The 14,753-nt window shown below is 40.4% G+C and overlaps 1 protein-coding gene across 1 annotated transcript in view; it reads left to right on the forward strand.

Moving 5' to 3' along the window:
- Nucleotides 1-3,710: 3,710 nt before the first annotated feature.
- Nucleotides 3,711-14,753, forward strand: part of IL12RB2 (interleukin 12 receptor subunit beta 2) — a 61,648-nt gene continuing 50,605 nt past the window's right edge. The window contains exons 1-5 of the mRNA XM_028512454.2: nucleotides 3,711-3,819; nucleotides 5,571-5,682; nucleotides 7,182-7,469; nucleotides 12,427-12,541; nucleotides 13,463-13,644. Of these exons, the coding sequence (XP_028368255.1) occupies nucleotides 5,607-5,682; nucleotides 7,182-7,469; nucleotides 12,427-12,541; nucleotides 13,463-13,644 (661 nt within the window). The 5' untranslated portion in view covers nucleotides 3,711-3,819; nucleotides 5,571-5,606. The remainder of the gene's footprint in view (nucleotides 3,820-5,570; nucleotides 5,683-7,181; nucleotides 7,470-12,426; nucleotides 12,542-13,462; nucleotides 13,645-14,753) is intronic.

Below are 14,753 nucleotides of genomic sequence, written 5' to 3' on the forward strand. Positions count from 1 at the left end.
GCAACTAAGGTAACTACAATAAACAAAAACTTATTAATGACATCAGCCACAATGTGGCAGAATAAGATGTAATGTACTTTTAATTACATTAAACTAAACTAGAAGTAAATTAGATGAACACAGAAAAACCATTTAAATTTCATTCAGTTCAGCACATGCCTACTGTGTGTCACAAACCATTGTCTCTGCCCATGAGGAGCTTTCAAACAAATGGAAGAGACAAGTAGATACCTAAATATATTAGTTCTACTATGTCAGGTGCTAAGATGGGAGGATGCAAGATGTTATGAAGATACTAGTGGGAGGCTTCAGTCTGACCTGAAGACATAAGTAAGGCTTCCAAAGATCTGACAACTTCTTTCTTCCATCTCTACTATTGAGTTGGCCAAAAAGTTCATTTAGTTTTTTCCATAAAATAACAGGCACATTTTTCATTTTCACCAATAACTTTATTGATGTATATACTTTGAGTATGCCGACTATCACCCACATGTTATAATGTTGATTCTTCTCAGTTAATGTCTCAATTTGATTGCTGTCAACTTCACCTGGTCTACTCAACCAAGGAGCATCATCCAGTGAGAAATCTCCAGCACAAAACTTTGCAAACCACATTCAATCAATCACAGCACCTTCTCTATACACTGCACAAATTGTTTTTTGTGTTTCAGTTGCATTTTTACCTTTCTTGAAATATGAAGCCTAATATGCTGAAAATATTGCATGTTTTCTTCCATCTTCAATATTAAAATGGGCAATCACAACCAAATCAAAAAACAACAAGTGCTGGCAATATTGTGGAGAAAAGGGGACCCTACTACACTATTGGTGAGAATGCAGACTTGTACAACCACTGTGGAAAACAGTATTGAATGTTCTCAGAAAACTAAAAATGGAACTGCCTTTTGATCTGGCAATTCCACTGCTGGAATTATACCCTGAAACACCAGTCAATCCTGAAACACCAGTTCAAAAGAACCTGTGTACCCCAGTGTTCATAGCAGCACAATTTTACAATAGCCAAGTGCTGGAAGCAACCTAAGTGCCCATCAGTAAATGAATGGATTGAAAAACTATGGTACATTTACATGATGGAATACTATGCAGCAGAAAGAAAGAAAGAGCTCCTATCCTTTGTGACAGCATGGATGGAACTGGAGAGTATTATGCTAAGTGAAATAAGCCAGGCAGTAAAGACAAATATCATATAATCCCACCTATAAGTGGAACCTAAAAAAAAAATTTAAATGGCTACACAAAAATTCACCACTTTTGATAAGTGTTTTTTTAATGCATGCTGATATAACAATACAATCTGACAAAATTGTTTTGAATGAAGTTAAAGACAACTAAGTGCTACTGGAACCTTCTTATGGAAAAACACAAACGAACTTTTTGGCCAACCCCATACTGTAACTGTGGTCCACATCACCATCATTTCCTACCTGGATCTCTGCAATTGCTTCCTAACTGATCTGCTTGTTTCCACTCTGATCCCCATTAAGGGGCCAAGACTAGTTTTTGTTTGGTTTTGGTTTTGCGTATGTGTGTTTAATGTAATTTTTATATTATAACACCCCAATTTTATATTATAACATCCTCAATTAAAATCCAGTTAAATATATAAATAAAACTTCTAATTAAACACCAGAGGTTTCCACAGGTTTGGAGGGTAAAATTCAGGTTTCCTTCCATGGCAAACAAGCCCATGGAAGTCTGGCTCCTGCTTTCTCCAATTTCATTTCATACTAATCTCCCCACAATCACTTTCCAGAGCCACTCTGATCTTATTTCTGTGCCTCATCCACAGCAAGCTTGTTCCCCTGCCTCTGACTGTGCATGCAGCATTTTCTCTGACAGGTGACTTCTTCCTGAGTATTCTCTTGGCCCACACTAATCTCAGCTCAGACGTCACCTCCTAGAAACACCTTCACTGACCACCTTCTCCCCTCCCCAGGCTTTCTCCCTCTTTAGCCTATGTTCTCTGAATTTGTTATTTATTTCTTTGTCTTCTCCCTCTCTGTTCCAAAATGTTGGTTCCATGAGAGCCAAACCCACTGTCTCTTCTCCACTCTGTCCCAAGCCCTTGGCACATAGGAACTGTGTGACAGATATATAGATATAGCTTCACCCAAGGATATTTTTTAAAACATTACTTTTAAAGAAAGAGGAAGGGAGGAAGAAAAACACTGATGTGAAATCATAAGTGTCCAGGACCAGGGATCAAATCTGTAACCTTTCAGTAACGGGAGAATGCTTCAACCGAGTCACACCATCCAGGGCAAAATTGTTTAATACATATTTGTGGAATGAATGACTGAATAAAAGGTGTCTCAGCTGAGTTGGGATGGATAGAAAAGACTCAGCCAGTCTAAGAGTGGTGGAAAGGTAAGAATAGCATGAACAAAGACACAGAAGCAAGAATTGGCATGAGATATGCAGGGAACTATAAGCAACTCAGTGTTACTATACAGCTGAATGTCAGCAGACGGTGGTGGTAGATGTGGCTAGTGATAAAGGACAGGAATTAGCTCACAGAGGCTATTGTAAGCCATCACCTTGGACTTGATGGTTAAGAGAGAGGAACACTGTTAGATTTCTGTTTAGATTTGTGTTTCTCACACATTTTTAATGAACACCCAGGAAAAAAATACATTTTATATTATCTGTAAATTGAGATCCATCCCCAGACTTTAGAAGCCACCATATTCCTCGGCTCATGGTCCCCTTTCTCCATCTTCAAGATGGCAGAGACAGGTCTAGTCCTTTATGTATCACAGCTCTCTGCCTTCCTTCCTTACCCACTTTTACCGACTCATGTGATTAGATCGGGCCCATTTGCATAATCCAGGATAATTTCCCCATCTCAAAGTCCTTAATTTTAATCACATCTTCAAAGTCTCTTTGTCATGTAATATATTCATGGGTTCTGAGGATTAGGGATTAGGGCATAGATGTCTTACATGGGCTATTTTTCTGCCTACCACAGAGATATTTAGGGAGTTTTCTTTACAGGTCATATTCCTTCCTTCTCCTCTTAGGCCCTCCCTCACTCTCTCCTTGCTTTCTTTTCTTCTTCTTCTTTTTTTTAAGATTTTATTTTTTTTAGACAGAGGGGAAGGGAGGGAAAAAGACAGGGAGAGAAACATCAATGTGTGGTTGCCTCTCACATGCCCCCTACTGGGGACCTGGCTTTGCAACCCAGGCATGTGCCCTGCCTGGGAATTGAACCAGCAATCTTTAGGTTTGCAGGCTGTTGCTCAATCCACTGAGCCACACCAGCCAGGGCTCTCCAAGCTTCCTTTGAATAACCATTTATTGAATATCCTTTCCCAATGCTAAGTGTTGGCATACAGTAGTGAGCAAGATAGTCAATATTTCTGCCCTCATGGTGGCTTAATTCTAGCACAAAGATAGATTGCAGACAAGTAATCAAGTAAATAAACAAGGTAGTTACATGTTGTACCATGAAGGCAATAAATAAGGCAATGGGTAGAAAGTAGCTAGCTGAACAAAATGACTTTGTCTAGGTGATCAGGGAGGGGCTCTCTGAGGAAATGACACATGATATGAGATCAGAAGAGTGTGAGTTAGCCAGCCACTGAGAACTGGGGAAGAGAATTCTAGCAGAGGAAATGGAAAGTGCAGGGTGCCAACACCCCTACCCTGTTCCAAGGGCAGCAAAGGGCAAGTCTTGTTTAACAAATAGTCTGAAGGCCAGTGTAAGTGGAGTAGAGTGAGCAGGGCAGAAATGCAAAGTGAATGATGGTGGTAAGAGGGCAGAGGTGAGACCATGCATTGGCAGAGAGATCGTGCATGGTAAGGACTTTGGATTTTATTCTAACTGCAATGGGGACCCATTTAAGGGTTTTAAATAGTGGTGGTGTGAGGAGGTTTTTATGTTTTTATCTGATTTATGTTTCTATAAAGTAGTCAGCTATGTGAAAATAGCTTAGAAAGGGGCAAAGGTGGGTTGGAGAGATACTTTAAGGGGCTACTTTAGTCACCTACAGGAGAGATGACTGGTTAGGACTAGGAAAAAGTGAAAAGAGAAAAGTGGAATGATCTGTGATATATTTTGGAGGTAAAATTGACAGGACTTAGTGATGGTTCGGTTGTAGGGGATGAGAAAGAGTGTGGAAGCGAGGATGACTTCTAGGTTTTTGAGCAACTTAAGGTTGTTATTGTTATTGAGATAGAGAAGACTAGGGAAGGCTAGTAAATTGTTATTCACTAAGATAGAGAAGACTAGGGAAGAACCAGTTTGGAGAAGAAAGACCTAAAATTCTAACTGAACATGTTGCTATTGAGTAGTCTGGTAGACATCCGAGGATTGATGCCAAGGGGACAGACATGTGAGACTGGAGCTCAGGGAGAAGTCTGGATTGAAGATATGCATCTGAGAATCTTTAGCATACAGATGATATCTAGAGCCAGGCAATCAGATGAAATCTCTCAGGAGGAAGTAGAAGTAGAGAAAAATAGTGCATTGAGTGAGCTGAGATCCTCCAAGAATTCAGGAGGGGAAGGAATGACAACCAGCAAAGGTGGTTGAAAAGATGCTACCCTAAGTGATGCCTAGGCTAGTGGTAGAGGAGTCAAGGGAGCAAGTGGGCAGTTGCTTGGAAGCCCACTAGGGCAACTGTTGTGTCTAGCTAGCACTTAACGTTGTGCTTGGCACATGGAAAGTAGTTATCACTAATTGAGTGAATAAGCTAATTTTTCTGAGGCTCTCCCATACATTCTGGCACATTTCTAGGTGTGGTAATAAGAAGTGAACATTTGTATTGGCTGGTTTGCAGTGGCCTGACATCAGAGAACTTTCCATTTGACTTTATGAATTCTTGGCCCATCTTTAATAGAATTTAGAGAATTTGCTAATGACTAGTCAAGCCATTCCTTAGATTTAAATTTGGAAACAATCAGAAATCACCAGCTTGCATTTTCCAAACCATTCAAGATGAAAATAGTTGGTAAAATAATAAATAAACAAGAAAATACACAAGTAAAATTGAGCTCATACAGAAAATCCAAACAACCCTCTTTGGGACGCTTGGAATTCCTTTCCTACTGCCAAAGAGAAAATTTTTTTACAAGTTCTCAGGGTGGGGAAGTGGTTATGAGCCATTCTTTAATCTCCTGTTACTTCCAGAAACAGGTGGCTAGATCAAAAATTCTTGTTAATCTTGGAATTTCACACTACTCTGCTTGATGATAATGATGCAGCCTATTTGGAAGAAAAAAAATGTGTAGGACTGAGGCTTAGAAAGTTAAATAACTTGCCAATAATCTCAAGGTATTTAAACCCAGTTCTAAAGAACTCCAAAGCCATGTCTCTTCTCCCACCATTTGCTGACCCCAAGAAGCTTAAGTGACATGGAGGTTAGCTGTCACTAGAAACCAAGTTTCTAACTTAGTGACATGGCTAAGATTTTCAATTTACTGGTTTTAAAAGTACACTTCATTATTTGAAAATAACAAACAAAATATTAACAATATGGAGAAATTATAGGGGCATTTTAAGCTTTTCTGAATGTGTTTAACATGATGAATCTGTCTTCTTTTACAAGGAGAGATATAGAGGTGTGTTCCAGAGGTGACAGTTCATGGCACAGACAGTTAGAGCATGCTATTTGGCACTTACTTTTGTCGCCATGTCATTGCTGGTTAAAGCAAAAATAGGTAAGATATTTCTGTAATCTAATCTGTGGAAGGATTTGTTTAAATTCTCAGTTACAGCTACAATATGCATTTGTGGTAAATGTGCTGGTAGTTCATCTTTTTTAGTTAATGTCTTGCCATTTAAGTGAATAGGTCTGGTCTATGTATGCAATTAATATGTATTTTATCTAATATATAGTAATGATTAAAATAAGAGCTCAATGATATCATTTCCTCCTACAAAAATGGCTAGGTAGCCAAGCTCAGCATCATGAATGAATGTTTTACGTTATAATGCATTTTAATAGAGGGTATTAATGGACGAATTCAACTATTAAAAAAAATAATGACAGGCATTTTCTTTGCTTTTTCTATTAGGAGCTTATTTTTGACTTTCTGGCCAGTTAGGATCAAAGATCAAAGAGGCAGAAAACAAAGCATAAGTAAGATAAGAGAAAGGACTTAGTTTTAGTTCTGAAAATAGAAGTGAGAATTTTTTATTCTAAATGAATTTTCAGTACTTCCTTTATTTGATTTAAATAACTTTTTAAAATCAATTTCTATTGATAGGAATTGATGCAAGCAATCTTACAATTACCCAAAAAAAGACTTTCAGTGAAGGGTTTATATCACACCTAAAAGTTCAGGGTTAATCTATAATTCTGAGGTTCTTTCATTGGCACTTATTAAGTACCATGAAAAAGTGATAATTCTGAATAGTTGTCCTATTTATTTATAGAAAAACTTTAGGGGTAAGAGGGGTTTTAAATGTGGTAACTGGCATATAGTAAATAATATGGAGAACTCTTTTTAAAAGAAGAATACATTCATATAATTTTATATTAGCTGTTTTGGGTAATGGTTCATCCAGCCCAGGGTATTACATCTTGAAGGAACATCATGATGACATGGTAAGACCTAATTTCCATCCTGGTTGCCAACTGCAAACACACCAGAGCCCTTGAATATTTTCTGTGATAAAATAATGTAATAGATTACACCTACTTTGTAACATTAATATAGCAAAAGAGGGACCTATTCCCAAATCTGCCCCTAAAGTTTGTAATAGCCTTTTAAAATTGTCTCTTTTTTTCTTGTTGGTATGAGTATTGAAGTAAGCATTATAAATTATAAATGGAGATGGAAACAAATGTGATTTATTCTGGGAAGTACTTCTTAGTAGTCTGGTGAATAATTTACATATAGAGAGATTGGTTTTTCCTGGAACTGAGTTCTTGAATGTTCTTTCAGCCCTATTTTCTCACCACTTTCCTATTTATAGTTCTGATTATAGTATTAGTGTTTTGAGAAGAATGCATGTTTTAATTTAGTTAGATTTTAATATAGTTGCCTTCTGTTCTCAATGTGCATCACCAATACAGCGAGGGATGCAGAAATTATTTGTATTTCCACTATTTGGTGGGGCTAATTTTACTCTGCTTTTGGGACTTTCACGAACCCTGCATTTTGGAATGGGTTTCTTACATGCCAACTGAGTACTCACTTGTGTCTTCCTGCAGACGTGTGCTGGAGAGGCGATGTGACTGTGAAGCCCTCCCATGTGATTTCTCTTGGATCAGCTGTCAGTATCTCCTGCTCTTTGAAGACCAAACAAGGCTGCCCTCGGTATTCCAGTTTTAACAAGCTAATCCTCTACAAATTCTACCAAAGGATCCTGTTACAGCGTGGCCACTCCCTCAGTTTCCAAGTCTCAGATCTTCCTCTGGGGACAACAGTGTTTGTCTGCAAACTGAGCTGTAGGCCTAGTGAGGAGATTCGAATATGTGGGGCAGAGATCTCAGTTGGCGGTGAGCATTCCATTCTGAATTCCTAGAAGTTGGAATCTTTTGGTATTTGTTGTGCATTAAGCAGAAATCCTAATAATATAGGACAGTATTCTTTCTTCTCCCACCACTTGGGTATGTTTTATCTTGAAAGCAACATGAGCACCCAGTGTGAGAAGTCTGGAAAGCAGTACAATTGGGGTCTCGTTTGGTCTCTTTTCTCTCATTTCTCTCTGTCTCTCCCCCTTTCTCTCTCCAGCACCCCCTTCTCCCTCCCCCTTTCACCATTAACATCATTTACCTGTTGTCCTTGAACTCCAATGTCAGGAAAATGGATCTCTGCAGGTGAGTCTTCATGCCTTCTTAAGAGAATTTTTTCAAAGCTACAACCTCCTAAGAAAGAAGAAAGAGATATCTTTTTTGACTTAGGCAGCCCAGGCTGACTACCAAAGGCTGAGCACTTCTCCCCTCTCTAACTTAACACACAAAAAATAGTTCTTCCACGTTGGGGTCCGCCCTGCCTGGTCTCAGGAAGCTGTAACCCCCCATGGCTAAGGCTGAGTGAGAGACCTCCAGACCAGGAGACACTAAGGAGACAAGCTTATCTCCTTGGTAGGAGCACTGCTTCTGCTCCTTGCCTGGCCCCCAATGCTTAATCAGTTAGCCAATGACGGGTAAGATTTCCCAAGGGGGGGAATCATCTAAGACAGGCATGATCATGTGGAGGCCCCAGGGAAGGGACTCAGGGGGCTGTGGAAATGAAGGGGTGATTGATATCGACCCCTGCCCCCTTGGCTTTGACAAAGCCTGAGCCCTTGTTCTGGCTGTAAGAAATCCAAGTCTCCCGGCTGCCTTTGTCTCCTCTGCCCAAGTCAGGCCTGCAGAAATAACAGGGGCGGTGCAGTCCAGACCAGAGTCAGCGGACCCCTGGGGTAATTAGACCTGGGGCATAGGATATGCAAGATCCTGTGAGACCTGCTTGCTGAGGATGCTCTTGAATATGAAGGCACAGGCAGGAAAGGAAACTAGCCCTGCAGCTTTTTAAGTGATAAAACCCCAAACTCAGCCTGAGCACTTTTAGCTCTTTGAAAGATACCTACTCATTTGATCTTCCCTGCCAGATTATAATCTACAAACTGTGTCCATACCCCTAGCCAATACTGCCTAATAAAAAGCCTACTCAGGCAGCCGCTCGGGCACTCTCCACTAGAGAGAGTGGCCATGCCGTTCCTATTCTTCCACAGGACTCGGTAGTCTGTGTGTATTTCTCTTGTATCATGAGCAGCTGCAGCTTTCAAGGTCACTGAAGGCCAGTGGCTGCCTCACTTCTATCCAGTCACTCCTGACCATTAACTACCGTACTTAACAAAGATGAAAAGAAAACTATTGTTATACTTACTATCTTTTCCTGGGTTTTCTAGAAAACTGCCTGGGGGCAAAACTGACCTCTTAGCACTCCCTGGGGTTAAGAGAGTTGTTCAGTTTCAGGGAAACAAGTGTGAGCCAGGAAAGTAGCAAAGCACAAGGTGGTTAAGTTTCTGAGCTGGTCACAGAGTCAACCAAAAACACAGCCGCTTCCTTGGTCACTGGGGGCATCCCCAGGAAGAACATATGGAAATGCAATGACAGGGGAAAGAGAGAACCTGTCTGCCATTGGTCAAAGTTCACCTACAGGGCACCAGCTCCCCCATACTGCTGCTTACACTGCTGGTCCCTCTAGGCAGCTGCTGGGAGTAAGAACTAAGATGTCAGAGCTGGCAACTGCAGCATGAGCTACAACCCACAGAGTAAGCTAACAGCACACCTGCCTGCAGCTGCCGCCCTAAAAGCCCAGCCAGGCAAACCAGGGAGCGTGCATGGGCCCTGAGAGATGCCATAGTACTTTGTGCCTCTGTGCTTCCAGGGAAGCTCCTGAGTAGCAGATGCGAGGCATGTAGGTTGGAATTGCTCCAGCAAGCTGACCAAAATGCAAGGACAGGATCCCTCATGAAAAGTGATATAGAGCTCAATAAGGCTCTTTCCAGGAAAGATGGAAACCTCTTCTCTGTGACCTATAAGGATATGGTTGGTGCCAGGTGACATTCCTGGAGGGTCATCAGAAGCATTGAGCAGAACACCAAACAATGGTCAAGCAAGTCACTGGGGGTAAAGAGACATAAACTAGGTGCAGTACTCCTCTTTCAGTTCAGTCTCCTGTTCATACCACTTACAGGTCATGCACTTTGAGCTCCAGCAGCCTGTGGTGTTACAGGAGGAGCATAAGCTTTGAATTACAACACTGCAACTAGCAATGTATCCTTAAACAGTTTCAATTCTCTAAGCCTCATTTTCTCCATCTTTGTTATGAGGATACTAGCATCTACTTCATAAGATGGTTGCAGTGATTAGATGTTACCTTGCATGCACAGTGCTTAATAACCTAGCACCAGGCACATAGGAGGTATGTAGGTCATAAGCGCTAAGACTGCACTTCTGTGCAGTTTTACTCTTTTTTTCACATGTTCAGTGTGTTTGGTAGCTGAACATGCTTCCCTTAAAAGAAAGTATGAGCATTAGTTATAGACAAAATGAAATATTTTATAAAAAACATCAATGTTCTTTACCTCCCTTGACCTCAGAATACCTATTTCACCCAGGTAATTTGCCATTTTACCAGACCAATGTCACATATTTGCATTAGACATTCCCAGCCCTGTGTCAGCTCCAGCTGTCCACAGGCCTCTGGGGTTTTGGTTTTCAGTAGGCTAACAATAGCCTTGGAAGTCAGTATCCTTGCAGATGTCTTTAGCCATTCTGTTTCATTTCGGATAGAGTGTTGCAAACTCCTTTCCATTTTTTTTTTTACTTTTCCATCCAGAGTATGCAGGTGCATTTGTGACATTTTGCAGCTTCAGAAGATCTAGGGAGATGGTAAGGAGTGTCCGTCATGGTACCGCTCAGCTGGGTGCAGCTGCTTGCCTGAACGTTGCTTGTGCAACGTGCACAAGTTGTAACCGCACCATGAAATGGCTGCCCTTTGAGCAAGTTTAGCACCTTTGAGGGGAAGGACTGAGTGGAACCAACACCTTTTTCTGAATATAGCTAGTCATTCCAAGAAAAGACACAATTTTGGTTTCACCCAGTGTAGTAAGTTTAATCCTATCTAGCGAGAGAGTAAGCTGCCCATTTTCTTTTTTGTGATAAGTGGCAGTCCATAGTGCCATTGGATATCCTGAAAGGTCCTGTGTATGTCACTGGTTCTTTAGAATGGGAATGGGTAAATAGCCTTTAACCTTTTCTTCCCTGCCCCTTTATGGGCTTGTGCTGCTCAGCTACTCAGAGCTCATCCTAATTGTGTAGTACCTAAGCAATCAATGCTTTAGTTTAACCTCATAGGATTGATCCTCAAACTAGACATTCAAGGCAAAAAATGAAAGACAATGGATTTTTTGTTCAGTTGTTTTCAATATATGTTTTGCCATTGACTATTTCTGAAAGCTAGTTTTCTGAGACTTTTCATTGCCCATAATAAGTAAAAAGTTTTAAAAACAGTAACTATCATAAGGCTCATACCAATTTATTATATTAAAAGCTATTTTAATTTTTAGAGGTTTTGATTTCTGTCCTTTTTTTGGAATCAGCTATTATGCATTTGTATTGAGGAGAATTAGCTCTGGTTTCCCCTGGGACGGATAGTGTCTCCCAAAACCTAGTCCTGGGATGAAGTAGACAACTTGATTTCCTGGTCCAGGGAACTCACATTGAGAAAGATGACCTGTGGGTTAAAGCTGTGGTCTTTAAAGATCAGAATCTCTGCAACATTTAGGATTAAAGGTGAGAATGAGGACTTTTTCATTATGTAAGAGTGTCAGGCATTTTATATCTCATTTGGTTATCAAAAGACCCTATGAAGAGTTAGGGTAAAAATGGAGGTTTAAACATATTTATTCTCATTCCCCCTGAAATAAGTCCAGGATGGAATAAAGAAAGTTTTCTAAAGGCACAAGCCCTAGGAGAAAAAAATGGGAGGGAAGCTACACTGACCACATTTTGGAAGGCAGACCAGTGACAACTGGCTTAGCCTATAGCTGGCCGTGGGAAAAGTCAAGATGCAACTAATTTCATGCAGAAGCTCCTGCCTCAGAAAGACTCAGAAACTGATGACACCATATACTTCTGGGAGTGAGAGTAAAAGTGAAGCTAAAAATGAGAAAGTTGATTGAAAATCTATTTAAATATAAAGCAGATTTTAGATTCGCTTCCCAATCCTATGTAGCCAGACCATCCCTGCTCCACTATACTGGTGTAAGACTGGAGGCTTGGTATTGAGGGTCACTGAACTAGTTTCCGCCAGTTTGGTCTACGGCCATACATACTTCCCTGAATTCACCCGATCTTGTCTGATCTTGGAAGCTAAGCAGGGTCGGGCCTGGTTAGTACTTGGATGGGAAGTTTCTAATATTTGAGTGGGCTTTATTCTGAAAAGGTAAACTCATCATCACCAGGGTAATGGAGCTAGCTAGCACTGGGTATTCACCTGCTCAGGAGAATAATAGAATGTGGTGGAAAAAGGCTTGGACTCAAGTCAGCCCACCTAGGCTTGAGCCCTGCTTCTGCCACTTCATAGTTTTGCAATGTTTGGCGAGATATTTAACCTCTAAGGCTTAGTTTCCTCTTCAATAAAGTGAGGATAATAATAGTATGTACATAATGTAGCTGCTATGATGTGTAATTGAGAAAAACCACACATAAACCATTTAACATAGGATTTGGCATATCGTAAATATTTGGTCTATAGCCACTGTGACTGCTGTTGTTAGTAGTAGAAATTCATGCCTCACAGGCAAGTTTGAACTTGATGGGACCTAAAATAAATATCAGCTTGTCTGGGAATGGGGCATATAGAGAAAGTATTGTTACCTTGTTGACAAATAATAATAATATGATTGAAATATCACTTGCGTGGCATTTAAAATATATGATTTTCCTCTTTATTTTAAAGTTGTTCCAGAGCAGCCTCGAAACTTATCTTGTACACAGAAGGGAGAACGTGGGACAGTGGCTTGCACCTGGGACAGAGGACGAGACACCCACCTATTTACTGCATACACTTTACAGTGAGTGACAGACTGGGTTTGTAGCTTTTTTGTGGGTCTTCTGTAAGATGACATTTAGAAATATCTAATAGTTGTAGTTTTATCAGTGAGAAAAAGCAATAGACAACTCTAGATAACTAATAATTAGATGCTTTTAAAATATTCTAGTTTTCACCAATTAAAACTGGTTCATTCATTTAAAGGGTGAGAACTGACATCTTGGGTCTGAGGTCTAACTCAAGAGTTGTCTTCAGGGCATCAAAGGCCCATGTTATAGATGTTCTTCCATCTTCTAGTAGGGCTAATCTGGCTCTGTCATATCTCTTCCCTTTTTTGCAGATGCAGACTCTTGTGGTCATGATATATAAAACACACTCTTCCTTGTGGGAGCTTTCCATTAGTCTGGAAGGCATTTCTTTTCAATCCACTTTTGCTTGACCTAGGAGTCCACAGAGAGAGAGAGTCTGGGAGATTCTGTTCCTTGCAATTAATTCCATAATCCCATCTGAAGATCCAGCTGGGTTGGACTTACCTAAGTGAGCAGCAGATGGGGGAAAGGAAGTGGGGCCCAGGGTTCTGCTCTGTACTAGGAACTGGCACTTCTGTGCAGTAAATATTGTATCAAAGTGGCCATGGACCCTTTGGACATGACCTAAGGAGCCAAGATGTCTGGCAGGATATCAGGCAGTGCAGGTTTGGATATTTACCTATAGAACATCAAAAAAGTCTCAGTCCTACCAAAAAAAGAAAAAGGGATGAGGGGAGTATGGTCCTATTTATGACCACAGAATACAAATATTTTTATTGTGAACCTTCTAGTAATAAGGCTGACCTTAAAAATATGTCTAGAATTTTAAGCATTTGAAAATTTTGTTCTTTTATACTAAAAGGAGAAAAAGCACATAAAGTACCTTGATAAACACAATTGCCTTTTATTTACAGGTTAAATGGACCAAAAAATTTAACTTGGCAGAAGCAGTGTAATGATTATTGTGACCATTTGGACCTTGGAATCAACCTAATCCCTGAATCATCTGAATTCAGTTACACAGCCAAGGTTATTGCTGTCAATGGTCTTGGAAGTGCTTCTTCATTCCCAGCCACATTCACATTCTTGGATATAGGTACATTTTATTTCACTTTGGCACGTGAACGTTATTTTAAACATCACTCAATTGTTCTATGTGTAATTGTTTCAAAAAAGACAGTGGCTGGTAGAAAGTGACCATCTGGCACTGGGCAGAGCTAAACATTGCTTTGATGCAAGTAAAAGGGTGCATGATCCTAGAGCTACATAGACATGGTTGTATAAAATGAGATATTCAACATTTTTCTCTATATTGGCAAATAGGAGCTCCCAGCTTCAAATCCCATGAAAGCACCAGCTGCCAGTAATATCATCTGACTGAGAGAAGGAGGGTCCTGTGAAGTTATTCAAAGAAGCTCAGTGTAGTTCTTCATTAGCAGAGGTGACTTTTTACCCCCGTAGCTGCTCCACTGTTTAGGCACTTGGCCTAAAGCAGCCGGTGAAAACTATAAATAAAATGTATCAAGATTTATATGCACCTTGCTCCAAGAATACTTACCTCCACTCCTTTCAGCTTAGTTGCCAGAATGAGCCAGTCCCAGCACATTTCTGAGCAAATATAATTGGCCCAGTTGAGTCAAAAGACCAATTCTCTAGGCCTTCCCAAACTCTATCCATCCCAGGTAGTACTGGGTGTCCGGCCTGCCTGAAGTTCCAGCCTCACCCTGTGTGTTTCTCTTCTCTCTTTCCACAGCACCTCTTTGCATACATACTGCAAACCACACGTCTACACATAGGCATTTTATTGTGCATTTTCCTATCACACTTCTCCCATCCTACCTTCCATCTCTTTACATAGACATTTGTAAGCCACCTTCTTCCCCCTAATTCTTTTCTTCTGTTCCCCTGCTCCTATGTCCCCTTCCTGTGACTTTTCTACCAACATTTCTTCTCCTCCTGGGATGGTCATCACGAGCCACTTTTGCCTTCCCAGCCATTGGAACTCTCAGGTTTGGCATATCAGGTGGTTTTTTTTTCTTAATTATTGGATTAAATGGAATCAACACTATTACTAATGCTGGTGGTAGTGTATCTGATAAAAATGAGGGGAATTGTTTTAATAATTTAGAAACAAATCAAACTTTTTCTTTTTTGGAAAAGCCAGGGAATTCTCTCCTGTGTATGCCACCAAATTTGGGGGTCATG

This window comes from Phyllostomus discolor, chromosome 5 (genome assembly GCF_004126475.2).
Source record: "Phyllostomus discolor isolate MPI-MPIP mPhyDis1 chromosome 5, mPhyDis1.pri.v3, whole genome shotgun sequence".
In the NCBI taxonomy this organism is placed as follows: domain Eukaryota; kingdom Metazoa; phylum Chordata; class Mammalia; order Chiroptera; family Phyllostomidae; genus Phyllostomus; species Phyllostomus discolor.